The sequence below is a fragment of the Branchiostoma lanceolatum genome, chromosome 6 (assembly GCF_035083965.1).
Source record: "Branchiostoma lanceolatum isolate klBraLanc5 chromosome 6, klBraLanc5.hap2, whole genome shotgun sequence".
Lineage (NCBI taxonomy): Eukaryota > Metazoa > Chordata > Leptocardii > Amphioxiformes > Branchiostomatidae > Branchiostoma > Branchiostoma lanceolatum.
In genome coordinates this window covers 7,339,800-7,359,683 of record NC_089727.1, presented here as the reverse complement: position 1 = coordinate 7,359,683, position 19,884 = coordinate 7,339,800, and the positions used below count along the sequence as shown (strand labels likewise).

At 41.8% G+C, this 19,884-nt stretch overlaps 4 protein-coding genes across 4 annotated transcripts; 3 read left to right on the top strand and 1 right to left on the bottom strand.

Annotated features, from left to right (window-relative positions):
• Positions 1-71: 71 nt before the first annotated feature.
• Positions 72-5,987, bottom strand: LOC136436351 (uncharacterized). Its single transcript, XM_066430250.1, has 9 exons — positions 5,837-5,987; positions 4,880-4,930; positions 4,225-4,456; positions 3,941-4,006; positions 3,347-3,505; positions 2,770-2,967; positions 2,173-2,287; positions 1,707-1,879; positions 72-1,435 (listed from the first exon to the last, which is right to left on the bottom strand). The coding sequence occupies exons 2-9, from the start codon at positions 4,898-4,900 to the stop codon at positions 1,230-1,232; spliced, it is 1,170 nt and encodes a 389-aa protein (XP_066286347.1). The 5' UTR covers positions 4,901-4,930; positions 5,837-5,987; the 3' UTR covers positions 72-1,229.
• A 166-nt stretch (positions 5,988-6,153) lies between these two features.
• LOC136436350 (uncharacterized) lies at positions 6,154-10,292 on the top strand. Its single transcript, XM_066430249.1, has 8 exons — positions 6,154-6,284; positions 6,743-7,079; positions 7,659-7,831; positions 8,115-8,280; positions 8,437-8,586; positions 8,718-8,852; positions 9,352-9,410; positions 9,727-10,292. The coding sequence occupies exons 1-8, from the start codon at positions 6,270-6,272 to the stop codon at positions 9,895-9,897; spliced, it is 1,206 nt and encodes a 401-aa protein (XP_066286346.1). The 5' UTR covers positions 6,154-6,269; the 3' UTR covers positions 9,898-10,292.
• Positions 10,293-11,347: 1,055 nt separating this feature from the next.
• Positions 11,348-14,396, top strand: LOC136436349 (interferon-induced protein 44-like). The gene is made up of 4 exons (XM_066430248.1): positions 11,348-11,751; positions 12,263-12,409; positions 13,247-13,402; positions 13,933-14,396. Exons 1-4 carry the CDS (start codon positions 11,520-11,522, stop codon positions 14,211-14,213), a joined length of 816 nt encoding a protein of 271 aa, XP_066286345.1. The 5' UTR covers positions 11,348-11,519; the 3' UTR covers positions 14,214-14,396.
• Positions 14,397-15,974: 1,578 nt separating this feature from the next.
• Positions 15,975-19,839, top strand: LOC136436363 (uncharacterized). Its single transcript, XM_066430273.1, has 2 exons — positions 15,975-16,335; positions 16,635-19,839. The coding sequence occupies exons 1-2, from the start codon at positions 16,035-16,037 to the stop codon at positions 17,573-17,575; spliced, it is 1,242 nt and encodes a 413-aa protein (XP_066286370.1). The 5' UTR covers positions 15,975-16,034; the 3' UTR covers positions 17,576-19,839.
• The last annotated feature ends 45 nt before the right edge of the window (positions 19,840-19,884 follow it).

Sequence of the window (19,884 nt, the reverse complement as noted above, 5' to 3'; positions counted from 1 at the left end):
CAGTTAATGATTTACATTTGTGGTACATAAGACAGTACAATGGCTAAAAATGGACAAAGACAACACCAGGCTTGGGCATATGCACATGTGTTTACACCAGTCACATCCATCCTGAAGTGTTGAACAGGCGTGCACTATAGCTGTCAAGGTCATCAAATGCAGTATTGTTCGATGTTGACACACTTACTAGGTGAGTTGTGGCTTTGACTGAACTGTAAATCTGTCTTGTTTAAAGTTAAAGCCGTCACCTTTGATTATAAGTAACCACATTACAATATGTGGGATTGACAGAACGAGTTATTTTAAGATCTATTAAAGGCTTCCGTTGCTAACTAACTATACATGTTCCCTTGCTACACAACGTTTCGTTTGAAAACAATGGTCAAAATATGCAAATTGCATACACTATTTATTCATGATGCAGATCTACAACAGGTTATAGAACGACCAAAAAGCACACCAATGCTAAAGATAACTGACCAAGGCTATAGCACTAATTGGCATACAGTTTTCGAATACAGTATATACTTCAGAATATCTAAGCAATTTTCAGATTTCGTTTAAGTGAAGAAAACTGACTACGCATCTCGTGTCATCTTATTGTAATCTTTCCCACAGCAGTCTTCTAGTCAGATTAATTTGTCTAGTCGTTCGTAGCAATTATCTATTCGCAGAGAACTACGTCACGTGTATCAATGATACAAAGTGCGTTGACGGTACATCATTGCACTCATCTTCACATCAGAAACAGGGAGTCAAACAGCCTGTCAAATGATAGCAACGAAGGTTTTTTTCCCTCTATATTATATTATCTTATCACATTTAGCCTACAATTAATGTCTTATGCTAATCAAGAAGTTAACTATAGAAGTAGTACACGCATATGCCCTCGGTTCCAGAAAGTGTATATAAATCAAGTCATGTAGCCATGTATACGTGTGTTTTTTTTAGTTTGCATTTCAACAATGAGACTTTATAAGTTGATATATGTTGTCTTGTCTAGGAATTAAACTAGTAAAATTTGGTATTGTTATTGTCTTATCTTTTAAAACAGCTGCAGAATACACAATGTCCTAGGAGGTAAAAACAACTACAGATATTAGTAAAGCGTACAACTGATGTCTTCATATCCTGCACACATTGCTAATTATTACAAGTTGCATCACTCTGTATGATACGAATTGGTCACACGAAAATGCCCCATGAAGACTTGCTGAGTATGGAAATGACTACACAGACAAGGCCTGTTTCAGGACAGACCGCATCCCCATCGTCAGTTTGGGGCTGACGTCATCCCAGCTCTCCCGAAGGGTGCTGACGTCATAGATGTCGTCGTCATTCAGCAGCTGGACCAGCGAGTCGACGCGACTTTTGTCCCAGTTGTGCGCCTTCCCGATGGTCTGGATGAAGTCACTGACCGACTGGGACTCAGGGCCTGTAGGAACCAATAGCATGCATTAACATCAACTCAATATCTATGTAGCACCCCCCCCCACCTACTTGACAAAGGTAAGCACAGTTTTGATATACGTGATTGTATTAGTATTGTACTGGTAAAAGTTGCACTGGAGATATCTTTAGACGCATTCTCAAGGTGGCGGATGTACGTGACCTGGCGAAATTTCCACTATCTGAAAGAAGATTGGACACAATAGACAAAAGAAGAAGAAGGAAGATTGTTGGATTTGCAGAACAATTAAACTTACCGGCTCCTTTTGCTTGACGTTCTCTGGAGTATTTCTCACGCTGCAGCCGAACCTTGATGAACTTCTCAGCCGCCGTCACTGCTGTGTCCAGAATGTCCAGCACGTTCAACACCGACTCTGGGTCTTTCTTTATGTCACTTCCCGATGCCAGGTGGTTAATGAATGGGAATGTCCTAAAAGAAAAAAAGGCTTAACTTTAGGAACCAAAACTGAAATCATTGAGTACAGGCGCAGTTCAAACGAACGTTTCTCATCGATTAATATACATACCATGCTAAATCAAAGGTTAATGACTCACCCTGATTTATATGCGGTGATCCAACGCATGGCTAGTGACCTATAACCGCCGAATAAACCACTGAGTGAGCGACGAAAACGAGGTGGTTTTATGAGGTGGTTATATGTACCTGGATAGGCGTTATGTTACCGTAAACACCGGAGAACGATACCATGTAAAGGTACCTACTTGTCTATAGGACTGCCAACTGCAGCAGACAACTCTTCCATGACGTCACGTCGTTTGTCTTCGTCCTTGAAGTCGTCCTCATCTTCAAAGGCCAGGGCAGCTACTGGGCTGTAACCTGGCGAATATATATTTAAAAAAGGCGGAAGATCAAGCCTTCAGCACGATTTCTATTGGCATGGCAGTACTAGTCCAACATCATTACATACATTACAGTGCTTTAAGCAGCACTTAAAGTACAGAACTACAACTTCGTTCCAACGCAAAAAGTTAGCGCAACGAATTTGGGGACTGTCCTGTTGCAGTCTCCGTTTACTTAGAAGTGAAATGACCAATAACCTAAGTCATATGACGGCGGGCGGTACAAACTTCGAATTCTGGTAAATTACTGACGTCACTTGTCCGCAACGTCACTTGACCTAGGTGATTAGTCATTTGAATTCTGAAAAAGACTGCAGTAGCACAGTCATAAATCCGATGCTTTAACTTAATTTTCGTGGTGAAACTTTTACCTCAGAGTGTACTACGTTACCTACATGAGCTTTCATGCCAAATGTGTTTCTGATGTAGATGTCTGTGACACAGCAGGAAGAAAAGTACCTTGTTCCCTTAGGTATTCCTTGATGGACTTCATCCTGGTCTTGTACTGCTCCAGCCTGGGGTCCTTGTCCACCATCACACAGATGACGCCGTGGATCTGCTCGCCGAAGGGCGCCTCGTCTGGTCGCATGTGTTGTTCCGGAGCAAGAGCTGTGTCATCTGTTTCACGCTCAATCGTCTGGCCAGGGCGGATCTTTCCTGAAAACGTTTACAAATTTTAGTTTATTTGCAGGTCGATTGCCAGTGCGTTTTGTGGGACAATGTACCCCATTCCAATTATGACTGTCATTTTGAGATGTGCTCTCGCGAGAGCCGAACGCGCGTGAGTCGGCGCGAAAATGAGGACAGCGACGGCACACGTTCCCTCTGACGATCTTGCTTAAACCATGGCGACGTTTTCAGTTCTTTCATTCTACATACAAACATATTCAGATATCTACCTACATAGAGATTACATATACTAGTTTGTTGTATCTATACACCTGCATGCAGCAAGAAAATAGAGAGTTCATTTCATTTCTTAAACAAATATGTTGGTATCAGCTAATTGAAATAGATCATATGTGTATGTTGATACCTGTTAAGATGTTCTTTAACTCTTGAGACCATCCTTCGTCCAAATCGAAGTACCCCCTGGTGTCGATCAACCGGAAGTTGAACTTGGTTAGGAACTCCTCCAGGTGGATTGTGCCCTCCCTACCCGTGCTTTGAGTGATGGCAGTAGCCTCGCCAGGTCCTGAAGGTCAAAGGATGAATATAAGTTTTGTGTTTGTCACACATTGTTGTTGAAGTGGGGGTAGTTTAGAGCCTGTGAATGCTTACCCTAAGAGTATGTCATTCTGTCCATCAGGACGATCAGCACCTACGTGAGAATCAAAATCAACCGGGGGCCCACTCTAGCCCTAGCCTGGAATCCAGACCTATTATAGCTCTCCAGAGAGAGAGACTCGGGAGCTATAATAGGTCTGGATTCCAGGCTACTCTAGCCCCCGACTTAAGAGCCTGGCCGCGGCCCAGCTCCGCCACACCCCTTACGGCACTCCCTTGGAAATGTGACATTAAAGGTGTCTTAGAGATGTTTCTGCCACGTCTGAATGTTAATCAGCAGTAAGAAATGGAAATAGAAATAAAAGGGGGCACGTGTGCTTAATAAACATGTCGATGCTCTTACCCATCATCACTTGTTCGGCAATGTTAATGAAACTCGACTTGCCACTTCCTGTTGGGCCAACCATTGCTGCAGAGGAATACAATAGAAACTGTTTTGTAGATACAATACGTTTTTAAACGTGTTAGCAATGTTATGATTAATGCACTGACCAAAGAAAAACAGTAGATCAGTACGAAGATATTGTCATACAGGATATTGAAGCATCCCAAGTACAGAGCACTCTGTCTTCTCTAAGTGGATCATTGCATGTACATATTATATAGAGAAAGATAACTATGACCCACCAATGTTGATATTTTCAATCTCCTTGACCTTTGCAGGGAAAAACTTGCCAAGCCGTAGTTTCGATCCAACGTTGTAGTCCTCCAGGTCTTTTTTTATCCGCAGGAGCGTCTCCTTCACTTCTTTCATCTTCTGACTCCCCCGTCTTTCTTCAAAGTCTCTTACAGCTTCGTCAATGCCTCGTTGTTCGGAATCATCGTCCCAACGATTGTGCCATCTTACTTCTTCCTCAGTCTGTCGGTAAATACAATTCTATTACAAATTGATACGTGGAAACATTTCTTATCGTGTCAATAGCCTCCGTCGTACATTTATCTTTAATATTTGATTAGTGATCATCTGCATTAATCTAATTATTTCATCATTACAAAGTAGGAGATGTCATCAATTGCAAGAAATGATAATCATCCTCAACATTTCCTAAGCATGTACAATTTATGACTAGCAGGTACATCATTGGGTCGAACTTTTGCGATTTCCTTACCCTCGTCGAGTCAATGATCCAGACACACAATGCTCTTACATTCAACAGGAAAGAAGGACTAGTATAGCTACGTTGCTAGTATTCATTCAGGAAAAACATAGTTCTTAACACATTATTTCCTTACCCTTACACAAGAGACCAGTATTGCAAAAAAACATGTTATTGAAACTTACCTTAGATTCGGACCCTCCCATTCTCTCTGCGAATGAGGATTTCTTTGTGTCCTAAAAATGAAATGAACTTTTTTTCATGAAAATGTTCTTATGAAAGCAATCATTCAAATGTGCCTCAAACCGCTTCTGCCCGCTTGAACCGTGTTAAATTCATGATAAATTGCTTTCAGTTTCGAAAACTACTTTGTGGTCGTTTTTAACGATCTGTATCCGCCATCTTCGATGTGCCTCATTTGCACATTCGGGACAAGCTATGCTTCCCTCACTTCGGCGATTACACAGTACTCTATCTTCACTTGGGCCCTGGTAAATTGGATAACACGCAGGCTAGCGTGGATCCATCCAAATTGGATATTTGCCAAAAACGACGATGTGCACCCAAACCGTAATACAGGGCCACCTAGCTTTAGGCAGAAGTACTGTAGTCCATTGGTCAATATAATACAATTGCATATGGAATGAAAATGGTAATCAATAAGCAGCAATACTTATAGGCTGTCATGGAAAATATTACTTTTCATTCGAAGAAAGAATTAATTTCGCACGGTACAGCGACTGTCCCCGGTTTTCGCCAATTCCTGTCGTAAGTCTATCGTGCTATGGGCTCATAGTATGTTAAAACCACAGTCTGCGACCATTTCTCTCAAACCCAGCTACTGATCGAGATTGAATAGTGCGCTAGCAAAATTGTACGACGAAAATTACAGGCATTAAGAATAGCCAGGTCACTGAATATCTCATTTTGTTAGTTTCCCCTCCGTTTCATCCCACGAAAACAGAACCGAATGATAAAGAAGAGATACCATAGTTTCGTATGTTTCCTTTGGGAGGGGGGCACGGCCGGTCGACCAAGATCGGATCTTCACTTGGACCTTTTTAAATTGTAACAGATATATATCACACTTGGTAATAAGACTGCATTCACTTGATTGGAAGACTTAAGTAGTGATCACTTACCAGGAAAAGTTGGCTTGACAAAGCTGCCTCTGTATGGGGTTACTCGAAAGTGGCTCTTGTCTGGGTAGAGCTCTGCTTCCTTTGTGAACTGCTAGCTGTTGTTCGGTTCTCTTTAACCGAGGAGATGTGAAACTCTGAAACTGGACACAACGAAAATGGGACGTAGCGCACGTATACAGCCTAGTGACGTGTGCACTTGAAACCAGACGCTATGTAGACCGATCAACATATGCAAAACGATCCGAAACCTTTTCGGGGAAGTTTTATTCATGGTCTGACCAAAAGGTTTCGAAACCCGCCCACGGACTGTTCCCTTGGTGCAGGGAAACTTTTATAGTCCATAACCGTGTCTGGTGTAAGTAGGACACGTTTGTCTTTGCCTCTCGGCACAAACATAACCAGATCCGCGGTCCTGAACCGTCAACAGAACAAAATGGGAGGGAATTCAGTAGGTCCATTCTCATTATTTGGAACTTGCTTTTTTGTCGTATTTTTTAAAGAGCATGACCTAAAATGCGCACTTTGGTGTGATATTTTAATGAGTATATATTTCATACAAAATTTTTATGATGACCTAACAATTCCACCTCAAATTCCAAACTACCGCTCCAAGAAGTCTGCGAAGGAGGCTAGGGTGGCACGAATGTGGCGGATCCCTACGAATAAGTCGTTCCGGGCCAGCCTGGGGGCCTGCCCGCCCTAGCCCCCCCTCTTTGCCCCTGATGGGGTTACTAGTATTTGGGGGGTATCATTGATGATGATGAATGGTGGAGCTGCGTGTACATATACCAGGCTACAGTGTTATGTCGTTTAAGTCATAGAAAACATCTGGAATATTTTATGTATAGCTAGTTTTAGTCTTTGCAGCGCATTATTCAACTTGCTGAAAATGTAGAATTTTCTTAGGAAAGCAAGCCAAATGTAGAGTATGTCAACAAGTACAAGGACGTCACAAAGGACAAGATCAAAGAGGCTGCAGAAAAAAAGAGACGAGAATATGAGAAACAGGAGAGGGAGAAAGATGAGCGTCTCAGACAACTACAAGAAGAAGCCGACACAAAGAGGACCAAACTACTCGAATATAGCTTCGGGGATGTCCATGGGTCTCGCTACTTCGGCAAAGTCGACATCAGTGACATGGAGGGGGGCGGACTGAGGGTCGGGCTGTTCGGACCGACAGGATCGGGAAAAAGCAGCTTCATCAACACGTGTGAGAGAGCCCTGGAGCCGGGGCTTCGCAAAGGTAAGTAGCGGCGTGGTCACAGAATGCCCTCAGTGTGCGATCGTACGACTGTCGCACGACTGTCGCACGACTGTCGTAGGACTGTCGTAGGACTGTCGTACGACTATCGTACGACTATCGCACGGCTATCGCACGACTATCGCACGACTATGGTACGGTTATCGCACTGCTATCGTACGACTATCGCACGGCTATCGTACGGCTATCGTACGACTACCGTACGACTATCGCACGGCTATCGTACGGCTATCGTACGGCGAATAAGACCGTGTTTTTCAACCCTTTGCCTTTAAAAAGAATTTAGATTAGTTTTTCAGTTGGATATATGTTTATATGTTTAGTCACAGTGGCAGATGTGTTATATTATACAATTCGGGCCGTGGAAGGCGAATATATGTTTATTTATGTTTCAAGTCATTACTTAATCAGGGTGGCATATACTGCGCTGGAATTAGTAACAATGTGGGCTTCATTTTATTGGCATGATACTAGTGTCTCTTGCGGTAAAAATATTCTGAAAAAAAACAAACATTAAAAGAACTGAGTAATGTATTATTTTGTGCGTTTATGTTTCTGAAGGTACTGCTGATATCCAGACTGGCGGTGGGGAGGGCACCATCGCCCTGCAAGAGTTCCTGGACCACCTCGATAATGACTTCCGTCTTGTCGACACTCGAGGGTTTTTCCAACACGGCGCTGAAGAGTTCACGGCGCTGACCAACATCGTCTTTGGGAGGATCAAACCTGGTCAGGTACGATGGGCACTTTATATTACACATCTTATGTCTACAGTAATGATTTTTCATGAACTCTTTTCCCATTTGAAATTCTAGTCATGCAAAACTAATCTCCAAGCATATCTATAGGTTGCGAGACCGTATCAAACTGACAGAAGAAGTATGCTTTGCAACATAAGATTGCTATACAAGCTCCTTCATCCAGTTGAATACGGTCTTTGCAATCCATTGGGCCTGCTTGGAGGCTAATGCAAAACGAGATACTCTCAAGAAGCAGTCATTCTACTCCAATCCACAGGAGATCAAATTTGAAACGCAAGCGGACGACAAAGACTCCGAGGAGTACTTCCCCAACTGGCTCCACGCTATCATCATAGTTCTGTCGGCGGATGACCCTCGTCTACAGGACGGCAACACCCACAAGAACAATTTAAACATGGTGCGCGAGTTCATGCGCCCAAGAGGTACGTTATCAATGCTGTTTGATTATTTCACAGAGTGCTTTGTTTTGCGATTTGAAACTTCGAATTCATCTGATGTAGTTGGAAAAATACAAACTTACAGACTTGGTACAACCACAGCTTTTCATCGATCAATTTTTCATTGTCTGTTTGCTGTAGGGATAGCTCCGATCACGGTAATCACACACCACGACAGGATCGACGAAAGTCAAGAGGAAGACATCCTGAACAAAGCGTCCGCTGCAACCGGCAGTGCCCGTGACCACACCTTCTTTGTTACCAACTACCACGTAGACAAGAAGGATAGAGGTCAGTGGAGATAAAACAAAGATAGTCCCTTGACTACCTTCCTCTCAATATTTGGACGCAAACCTTTACTAGTCGTTACTTCAGTGAAAAGAAACACAACATATTTTCTCTGCTTTCTCCTGTGATCTTAGATTACAACACCGACATCGAAGCGATGAAAGTCATGAGGTCGGCACTGAACGTCGCGGAGCGCTACGTCAAGATCCACAAGCAACAGGAACACTACAAGACGGAGGCTAAGGCGAAAAAGAATCCACTGGTGACAGGTGGGAATGGCCAATGGACGGAATGACGTCACGGGGTCACATACTATAAATCTTGAACATGGCGGCGTAAACAAAATAACGTGACCCGTGACATCACGCGTAAAAGGTCGATTGCGAAGCACTGACTCAAACGCTTACAGTATCTATCCTTATGGTTGAATTTTAGTTTAGAAAGTCCTGTCACATCAATCGTAGACGTTAGCACAGTTCCCCTGAGTGTCTTGTCAATTTTCTGTTTATCATTCCATACCGGCGTTAGCCTCACGAAACATCAATTTCAAAGTAAGAGAATATCGCGTATCGACTTGTTTATTAAGATTCACCACACACGTGTTGATGGGTTGAGGGAACAGGTGTATCACCTGTTGGTGGATCGAACGATCATGTGTATTCATTTTCAAGGTGCAATATGTTGCATAGACACAAATTAAAGTAGAGCCAGTGTATTAACAATTCTACTACATATTAACAAGATCACATTCAACCTTTTTTCATGTAGGGCCCCAAGAGACCGTAGAAGACTTCTTCCGCCGCCTTTCTACCAAGAAGCACATTCCAGTAAGTTCACCGGAGTGGTCTAAATACATTTTGTGAAGGGAATTAAAAGTTAGCAGTATATCGATGACTACCTATACCTGTAACACCTATTCCCAAACAAGCTTTTGATATATGTACTAGTATACTAAATCAATAGTGTACTAAGAGAGTGAGTGAGAGAGCGAGAGATGTGTTTAGGCATTGAAAGGATTCAGTTTGACCATCAAGCGAGTCAAGATTGTACTAAGTAAAATATGGGAACTCTATGTAATCATACAAGCAAATATACGCCAACACACACGAAAAGACTCAGAAACACTCTGTTTGCATTCTGCAGCTTGAGCGTGTGCAGCCCATCATTGACAAGTTGAAGAAAGAGGACATCACCACGTCCAAGTCCCTCAGTGACAACTGGGCAGAAATCCAGGGAGAACTGTCGCTGAGCGAGCGGATGAAGGGCTACATCGACAAGGAACTGGCTGACACGTTCAAAGGAGTGAATATCTAAGTTCTGAGTAAAAGCAGCGACGTAATTAACCTACACGTCTTCTGTTAGAAGACTCGTTGTGTAATGCTCCAGTTAAAGAACGACTAAGATACATGTGAAGCACTCCGTTCAGTTTCTGTATGTCCTTGTGCGTAAACAGGGTCCAACATCGTTTGCTGATGCAACAATTAAAAACGAGACATGTGGTCTATCCAGGAATCAAGGGATAGCCAATTATGTCAAAGTTTGTAGAATTCAAAATGTGTCAGTTAGAAACAGGAACCCATGAAAAGGACTCAATGGTTTCTATCACGTTAGAGCAATAATGTGCTGAAAGACATACGTGTACAAATCAAGTTTGATGCATGAGAAAAGTTAGGGAAGAAGTAGTAATTTGAATAAACGTTGGAATCCTATGGATATGTGTTTGAGCGTATCTTTGAAGTGAACATAAGCATTTTGTCCTTGTTGTGTTGCATTCAACTGGTAATAGAAAAAAAACTGTATAATGTTATAATATGTAGTACGGTAAACAGAATACCCACTTTCACCAAATTCAGCCAAGGAATGTATTGCACTGCATTGACACATGCCCTTTGTTGTTTGTGGTTTTATCTATTCGATACACGTACGGAAATGACAAAATTCAGTTGCAAGTGAAACCAACAAGATCATCTTCGATGAGTCATCGGTTGCTATCGTGGTATCAACTGAGCATATTGCAGTGCAAGCACACGTGCCCTTGGTTGTCCGTGGTCTTATCTTTTCAACATTTTACTTACGTACATTGCAACATTCAGTCGAAAGTGAAACCAACACGATCGTCTTCAGTGAGTCATTGGTTTCTATCGCGGTCTCAATTGAGCATATAACATTGCAGACATATACATGTATGTCCTTCGTTGTCCGTGGTCTTATCTATTCAATACACGTACGCACATGCCAACATTCAGTTGCAAGTGAAACCAACACGTTCGTCTTTGATGAGTCATTAGTTTCTATCGTCTCAATTGAGAATATTACATTGCAGACATACATGTCCTTCGTTGTCCGTGGTCTTATCTATTCAGTATGTTGCTTACAAACATGACAATATTCAGTTGCAAGTGAAACCAACACGATCTCAACTGAGCATATAACATTGCAAACATACATGTCCTTCGTTGTCCGTGGTCTTATCTATTCCATAGACGTACGAACATGACAGCATTCAGTTGCAAGTGAAACCATTACTACCGTCTTTGATGAATCATTGGTTTCTATCGCTGTCTGTACAGAGTGTAACTATCACACTGCAAACACACATGTCTATTCAATATGTTCCTTGCGTACATTACATCATTCGACTGAAGTGCGAAACCATTACGACCGTCTTTGATCAGTCATTAGTTTCTATGGCGGGCGCTTCACGTTGTTATGCACGCCGGCCACGGACGCAGGAACTCACGAAACCCTGACTTGCCACGGCTCCATGGTCACGTTCGCACAAGCAGGCAAGTCGACCTTTGCCGACAAGCAAGCTAATGTTGGCACGAGGCCAGCACTCACTGACTGAGACAAGCAGGGGCTGAATATTTCATACTACCCGTTCTGTTCCGAACTACCTACTACAAATCTGAAGCTTCTTCTAGTACTAACGAACGATGAGCGCAAGTAAGATCAACGATCTTAAAACATTTCTGAAAGATTACGAGGTGGGGAATATCACACAGAGTTTTCCAGATGCCAATGAGGGGGAAATGGAAGACTTCTCCGTGCGGGTCGGTCTGTTCGGGATAACAGGGTCCGGTAAAAGCTCGTTCATTAACTCCGTAGTCATGGCCCTGAATGATGAAGACGAGGGACCAGCCGTTATACAGAGTACCGGAGCCGAAGGTGGGTGACAGCAGATAGTCAAAATGAAATTTTAGCAGGTATTGAGTTTGGACTGCATTTGTACAATTGTATACATCGCTTCTGCGTTTAAGAACAGTCTCGTGCTTTAGCGATGAAACCAATCCTAGAAACATATTTTGCTCGTTAATCAAAAATTTTTATATTCTGGCATTTGGATTGAGTATATATAGTAGCCCTCCGTAAAATCTTCTCGACGATTATAACTCAAGCCAAAGTTATTTTCTACATCGTGCACAGTCCACAGTGAAAGTGAAACACAGTGAAGCACAGCCCAAAAATGATCTTCTTTTTAAGAATATGGATCGTCTTCTATTAAGCTAACAATTTAGCTGTATTCACTTTAACATTATAGCCAAAGTCGTAGTTGTCTTTGTAGAATTTGACGGCTTAATTGACTGTGTAATTCTGTGCACATTAACCTAAAATGATTTGATGTAAATTTCTGATCCCTTCCTTGTCCATTTTAAACACGATAGAATGTACGTTACAGGAACAATCATTTTGGAAGCCTTCCCCCTCACCGACGGATTCACCCTCTTGGACACACGGGGATTCGACCTCCTTGGTGGGGACGCTGAGAAGGAAATATTGGCCATTTTGAACGGCGACATCAAAGACGAGAGCGGTATCAACAGAGGTATGCTAGATTCCTTGTTCCCCTCGATCAAGGAGGTTTAATAGACAATTTGTCTATTAAACCTCTTTGCCTCGATACAGCATTTAATCAAGGAGGTTTAATAGACATTAAACCTCTTTGATTTAATGGATGAGGCTCCATATAAAAGGCATTACGAAGCACTTGGCGAGGGCAAACCAACCTAAAGCACCATCCACATTTCTAACAGGTGGAAGACGAACTTTTTCTCAATAATATGAAACCAAAGAAGGACATAGTGCCCTATTTCGGGCGGTAAAGTATACTGGAATGGTAATGACAAAATAAAACATGCCACCCTATTCCGGTCCGTAGTAGTTGTAGTAAGTGTAGTACCGTATACACAGAAGGTAAAAAATACCGCCAATTATTTCTTGATGGTGTACACAAAATCTACATGCTTGGGTAACATACTATTTGGCCAAGGTATACTAAGGAAAACAGCGCCGCGCTTTGGGTGTATTTCATTCCATTGAACGATGTCATCTTTGAAATATATCTTGAAGATATTTTTTTATTTTCTTTCAAACGATCAGCTTTTATTTACAAAAAGTTCACGCATTTTCAACTGAAGTAGATCTAGGTAATCACGTGGGACAGAATTTTCAAGCATAGTCAGGCAAACAAACTACTACATACAAGTGTGCCTGTGTGTCTGTGTGGCCCTGTATGTTGTTCATTGGAACTACAGAATGAGATAATTCACCTGCCAGGTAGCTCGTGCCACTTGACGTGCTTTTCAGCACCAAGGAGTCAGCTGTGATCTTCAGCCAGAGGCTGTAACGTTATTTCTTTATATGAATATCATCTTGGCTACAGAGAAGACAGTGAAGACGTCGATGGCAGGAGTCGGCACAGTGCTGAGAGACGAGACTCACGTGGTTCTGTGGTTCGTGAAGGCCAGCGACCCTCGGCTGCACAAAGGTGCCTACATGTGCCACATGGACTTCCTACGCCAACAGCTCTTACGGAGAGGTAGGTGATTTATATCTTCCATCTCATGCACTGCTTTCATTTGGCAATGAATAGAAAACATATATAGCCCGAGTGCCATCCTTTATAGACTGGAGTCACCCTTCCAGCTGACCTCCAAGCATAGGCAGCATAATCTTCAACAAATTGAAGGCGGCTGCTTTAACCGAAAGAAGAAGTTCCACAGCAGCCCAGGGACTAACAAGGATGACACCCAGGCTATAGAAAACAGGAAGAATAGCTGAAATGTCAAGTTAATAGGAATAAAGTCGAAGTTTGGCGCGGGAATGTATTACAGACAAGCAAGGACCAATATGCAAGCAAGCAAGCAAGCAAACAAACAAACAGATGTATAAAGAGAATTCAGACTAAATAAATCTCCGAATTCTTATCCAGTTGTAGAGTCTGAATTCTCTTTATATATTGCTTACCTGGATTTCTAACCTTCACAAACAAACAAACAAACAAACAAACAAACAGATGTTTCGGGTGAGGCATTGTAATGCACATATCTAATGACCTTCCTGTTTCAGGTGTGGGGACTATGACCATCCTCACGCATGAAGACGAGTTGGACTCTCAGGGGACCGACCCTGAACAGAGGAAGAAGCTCGCCGAGGCTGCAAGGGAGATCACCGGAAGCATCCCAGACAACACCTACTTTCTGACAAACCTCATCAAGGGGCAGAAATTCACCAATGAAAACAGACTGAAGGTTCTTGAGATTATCAAACGGTCTCTTGAGCTTTCAGAGAGCACCATCAAGACACGGCAGACAAAGAGAAAAATGCGTGCTATGATGTCAAATCGTTAAACTGTGTATTGCATGTTCCTTCCTCTCAATGTGATCAAATTAAACAACATAGAGATAGTTGGACATATCGGCTTGAAGCAAATAGGTTGTTAGGACAAAGATGATCTTGACATTATTGATGTTACTCACCATTCCACGATAGACACTATCTGCATTTCACTAATAAACTAAGCTTTAAATTCAGAGAGCCTAGCCTGTCATTCCTGACAACACTGAGGGAAACCACTAGGGGTATATATTGACAAATAGCACAATAAGACGACAGGTGTACTTCTGTTGAAACAAGTACGTTTATGGCATTTCATCATTCAACTTATTTTCTATGAAGCGTACATTTAACAAAATGACAGTTTCAGCATGTGTGTTCATTCCATTATGCTTTTGATTCTTAATAAAAGAAAGAAAAAAGACAAATATCCTGTCTTGAAAGTTTCAGAAAGCATGCAGCCTTGACCGATTCGGCTGCTAATCTCAAATGCTAAATGTAGGTCTCCGTAACTAAAGATCACTTCCGCTACAGGTTTGAAATACAGTTTCATGTCCACTGGATTGGAATGAAGCATACAGTCAACATTATCGATTTTAGCCTATCAAACATGGCGAAAGTAAAAGCCCTTATTCCTCAGTGTCTGTGTGATTGTATTCATTGCTCAGTGTTTAGTCATGTAGTGTGTGTGTTTGTGTGTGCGTGTGGTGAAATCACTGTGACACAAGGCCTTTCGAGATTACAGAGTACAGACAGGCTTTTATCTTCTGAATTTCTAGACATTCATCCCCTTTTAGTCATTTATATATAGTCCCTGACGTTAGCATCCAGAAAGAGGTAGTAATACGAAAACAGCACATGATCTAAAAAAACGAAGGCAAAACAAAAACGGCGACCATGCAGAATACAAAGTAGGATATAACGAATCCATATAGTGTAAGGATCCCTACAAAGATTGAAGAACAGATAATTCAAAGGTAATGACGGGCTATTAGCTATAACCTGCCGATTCAGTGCGTTCAAAAAGGGTAAGACGTTGCTGGCATACGTGATTCGTAGGATGTACAATGTGACACGACAGGGTCAAGCCAGGAGAACATGGGCGCGTGTCAGCGGGGGGGGGGGGGGGGGGGGCGGCGGTTGGGCGGGTCACAGTAAAGTGGTCGATTTAGAGCAACTGAAATTACAACTTTCAACAGCTTTAGGAAAGAACGTGCTTCTTATGCATAAGCGTTTGAAGGCAGCTGCAGTAGCTTGTCCTCTGTGCAAATAAATCACACCAAAAATTGGTACCCGGTACATATATTAAGGTCAAGAATGCAAAAGTAGCTATCCCCCAGACAGATATTAGTTAGTAACATCGGCCACCGATCGCCTTAACAAAAATTCTTTCATTTTCAGAAAAATTTATACCGAAAGCCGTGGCCATGCAAACAATACTGTGGTACTCAGCTGAGTCTAACAAAAAAGAACACCGTAGTGTACAGTGCGTGATCAGTACATTTACCAGGATGTAAAATATTATTATTATTGTCCAATACATTGACACTTCCTTTATACTCGTGGTTGCAGTTTGGACACATACATGTATGGAGTCAAGTTTGAAAATTGAATCGGTTAAATCGTCTTTGGTGAAATTACTTCTCGAACGTTCCACGCAGCAGTCGTATGCTGTGTTTAAAATAGTATGACGAAAGCACTCATAGGGAACTTGGCTCAGAGCCAGTATCACATGCCATGGTGGTTTCGGTGACGTAAGGCTTCCAGACAGAACACTTCGCTTCACGGTCGTGGAGAGAGTGAGCAAGCGAGCGACCACACTAGCCTCCGCAGTCATGGCGTCCTCTGCGAAATCTACCGACGTCCTCATCATAAATTGTGACGAGACGTACCCTCTAGATTCCGTGCAAGAGTTGGTCAAGAAATCGTCTCAAGCCACCCGTATTGAAACGAGTATCGAGCGAATAAGTTTTTCGCTCCCGAAGTTGGCAGAGGTCAGCGAGGAAGTGAAAGGAAAACAACTTCTGTGCGCCATTCTGGTTCTCAATGCCCACGAGTCCCGTCTTTCCATAAACGAGAAGAATGCTGGAATTGGCTATGCGGTTCTCCATAGGGCTCTACGAGAGGCCACCAACGGTAAGTAGGCATGTACCTTATTTTACAATGCGTGCGTTTCGTGGTTATCACGGTGCCTCTCCACCTGCAAAATCATGACACGTGTATTTTTGTGCTACAGAATGTTTTCGGCCAATTAAACTTAAAAATCGCGCAAACCTCACTTCCATTCCAACCCCAGAATACAAACCCCGTGAAAATGAATGAAGAGTAAAGATGCAATTGTACATGTGTAGGCCACAGGAAAAGTACAGGGCATATTGCCAACGGCTATTTATCTGAGTAGGATACATACTAATATTTTATATTCTACATTTCAGGGCGAGTCCTTGTTGTGATTGGCGGAGACGAAAAGTCTTCGGCGGCAGACACGAAGGTTGTCTCTAACTGGGTTCGCTACAAAGTCGCGCCACAGTTTGAGGATGAGTATCTCAACGGTAGAAGAGGGTTTGTGTTCTCGTGGGGGAAGAGTTTCCATCCCGTACACGAGGAAGCGTTCCAAAAGTACCTACGCGCCATCGGAGCTGGCAAGGATGGGCTGGACAAACCGTTCTCACCAACGGTTCAACCTCCCCCGAAAACAACCGATCAAGGGGGCAGAGATCCGAAACCGCCGCCACGAAACCTGCAAGAAGACCCAGTGTTAGCGCCAAATGCTTCAGCCGCCAGCCAGCCCATTTCAGCGCCATCTTATGCAGCCCCAAACGGTGACGACAGAGGCATGCAAAAAAAGTCGACACCTCGGGCAACACCAACCAACCAAATGACGGGATCTGATCATCGGGCAACCCAGCCACGCACAGAACCACCATATGGAACTCAAGACAAAGTTACAGGACTGGCTCACGTCCCATACTGGTCCGTGCTACCCGAGAAAGGACACACTAAGAACCCAGGATCAGAAGAAGCCAGGAAAAGACAAGAAACAGAAGATCGATTGAGGAACCACGTAGATGAACTGAAAAAGAAGTACCCTATGTATCGTGGTAAAATCCTTGGGGTGCTCAGGTATGGAAAGTTAGATGTGGGGTATACCTATGCCCTCGATGAGAGCGTTCTGGGTTTTAAGGTGCCAAACTACATGACAAAAACGTTCTATGAAGATAAGATGGGGGTTCCGCAGATTGATGTGATTATATACGAGGACCCATCTGATGGCGAACTAGCGTTCATGTACTTGGACCCATCAAAATCACGTTCTTCTGGGAGTTGGAGAATCTCTTTGCCGAGTATTTCGAATCCATTTAGCAGCAAAAAGTGACTTGTATAATGCATATGTAGATACACTGGTATGTAAGTTGCGGCATGCTGGTTAAGGATATATAGTTAATGCAGCACGATCCAAAAGTGTACTCATTGACAATTACCAATGAATCGGTTAGCGAGAGAAAGAGATATTCTCTTCCGATATTCCTTCAGTAAAAATAAGTGACATATGTAGACATTGTTTTCATTTTGCCTATAGTCCTGCAAGCTGTGCTGTGCAAATTAACATGCTTAAAAATGGTACTGATTAAAAGTAAGGCTTAAAAGTGAATATATCATCGAAAGAAAGGAAAGTGTCTAAACTGTCATAGAACATCTTTTTACAGAAAATCAAAAGTAGCTAGTTGGGTCAACCCAAACATTGCGCGTGTAGTAGTAGTAGACCACTGTTTTCTGTTGCTGCAGTAGTTGAAACATCCTGCAGCCGCATTCAGTCTTCCTTCAGTCCTACCACTTTGGCCGATTCGCTGCGAGCTTCCCGTAAGTTTCTTTCTGACCGCACAAAATTTCTGCGCGTGTAAGGTGTGCAAATGTATGCTTTGTGTAACACCCCCATTCCACTAGTTACCGTTCTTGTACCAATTTCCATTGATATCAATTATACATGTATTACTTAAATCAAGGAGGATATAGAGAGAACCTCCTTGCTTAGATTTGATACAGGGAAAAACTGTAACATTGCTAATTTTCCACGTCAATGAAAACAGCGAAAATACCTTTACTAATCAGACAATACTGGTCAAACTTGCAAGTTAATATTATTATCATCATTGAGAACCTGTCTTAATAAGCATTACAAAATGAACCTGTGTTAAAAAATCTGTTACTATCTACAGAAAAAAAACTCCTTTTGTGGCAGAATAATATTCTGTAAATGAAAATAGCATAAATGTTACTAATGGTAAACCACATTCTGCATCAATCAAGGAACACTACGGTGGAAAACATGATGTAGCTTAGAGTCCATTCCAAGTCACCAAGAGGGTTTTATAACAATATTTGTAATAATTTAGAAAAAATTCTAATAAAACAATATCTAACTGACAATACTTAAATTTTTTTCTAAAAGATCAAATATGAAAATATGAATTTATTTGAAGTCGATTAGATAATTTAGAAATATTTTGAAAGGAGCTGTACAAAAATCTCTTTATTTAGAATGATTTCTAAACATCGATGTGATTCTTTCACTTTCAGAAATATTTGCAAAAAATGGTAGAAAATGGTTAACAATGGTAGAATTGTGATTGCCCCCATAAAAGTAGGTGCTAATCTGTCCCTTCTGTCTGCTTTTGTACATCTTTAGACTTCACTGCGGGACACTGTTGGGTCCTTTGTGGAAAGCATTCTTCCCTATACTTCGCAAGGATGTTTGAATTGCTTTCTTCCCAGCCCTCTGACCTATTTGTAAAGATGTTACAAATAATTGCAAAAAACGGTAGGAAATTGTAAATAATGGTAGAATGCTGTTACCATTATTCAGAAACTGTTAGAAATATCATATTCCATATGATGAATATTTCTAAAATTTTAGGAAACCGGAGAAAAATTTATAAAGTTGAAATCACATTCAAAATATTTCTTAAGTATGAAATCTTTCACACAAATAATTACAATAGACTCAAATCATTTGTAAATTAGGACAATAACAACCCTCTTGGTGAGTTGAAATGGACATAACTATAAGTGAACTGATACATGAATTAACTTTTACTTTACCTTTGCTACATACAAATGTATGTACAACTAGGTCATTCGGGCTTATGTCACCTTTTTGGACACTTTGTGATACAAGCTTCTTGATTGCATACATCTTGATATTGTATCTGACCGTACAATGGATTCCATCTTTGGACATTACTCATGAGTAATGCGTGCGAGTGTTAACTGTTGACTGCGCAGTACACAACAGTGATAGAAATATGCTCTTCAATAGTATACAAGATAAGTTTCTTAGTTTTCGATATATTTAGGTAGCAAACAGAAAAAAATCGTATTCCTCATGGAACTAGTCAAACCGTGTATCTTAAGCTCCATGCTCATACATCTACAACTGTCTTAAGAAGCGAGAAGTACTTAAACCTGTACATCGTATATTGATTAGTATATAGTTGTAGTAAGATATTACGTTTTAACATCACAGCAATTGCACTTCTGCTTTGTCAGCATGACCTGTACCTAGCTTGTATAAACGTACAATTTATTCATTCATGTCAATGATTATTGTCAAACGTACAATAAAAGTCTGTCATTTATTTATTTATTCATCGTAACTTTCCCTTGCACTTAGCACCACTCGTGTAA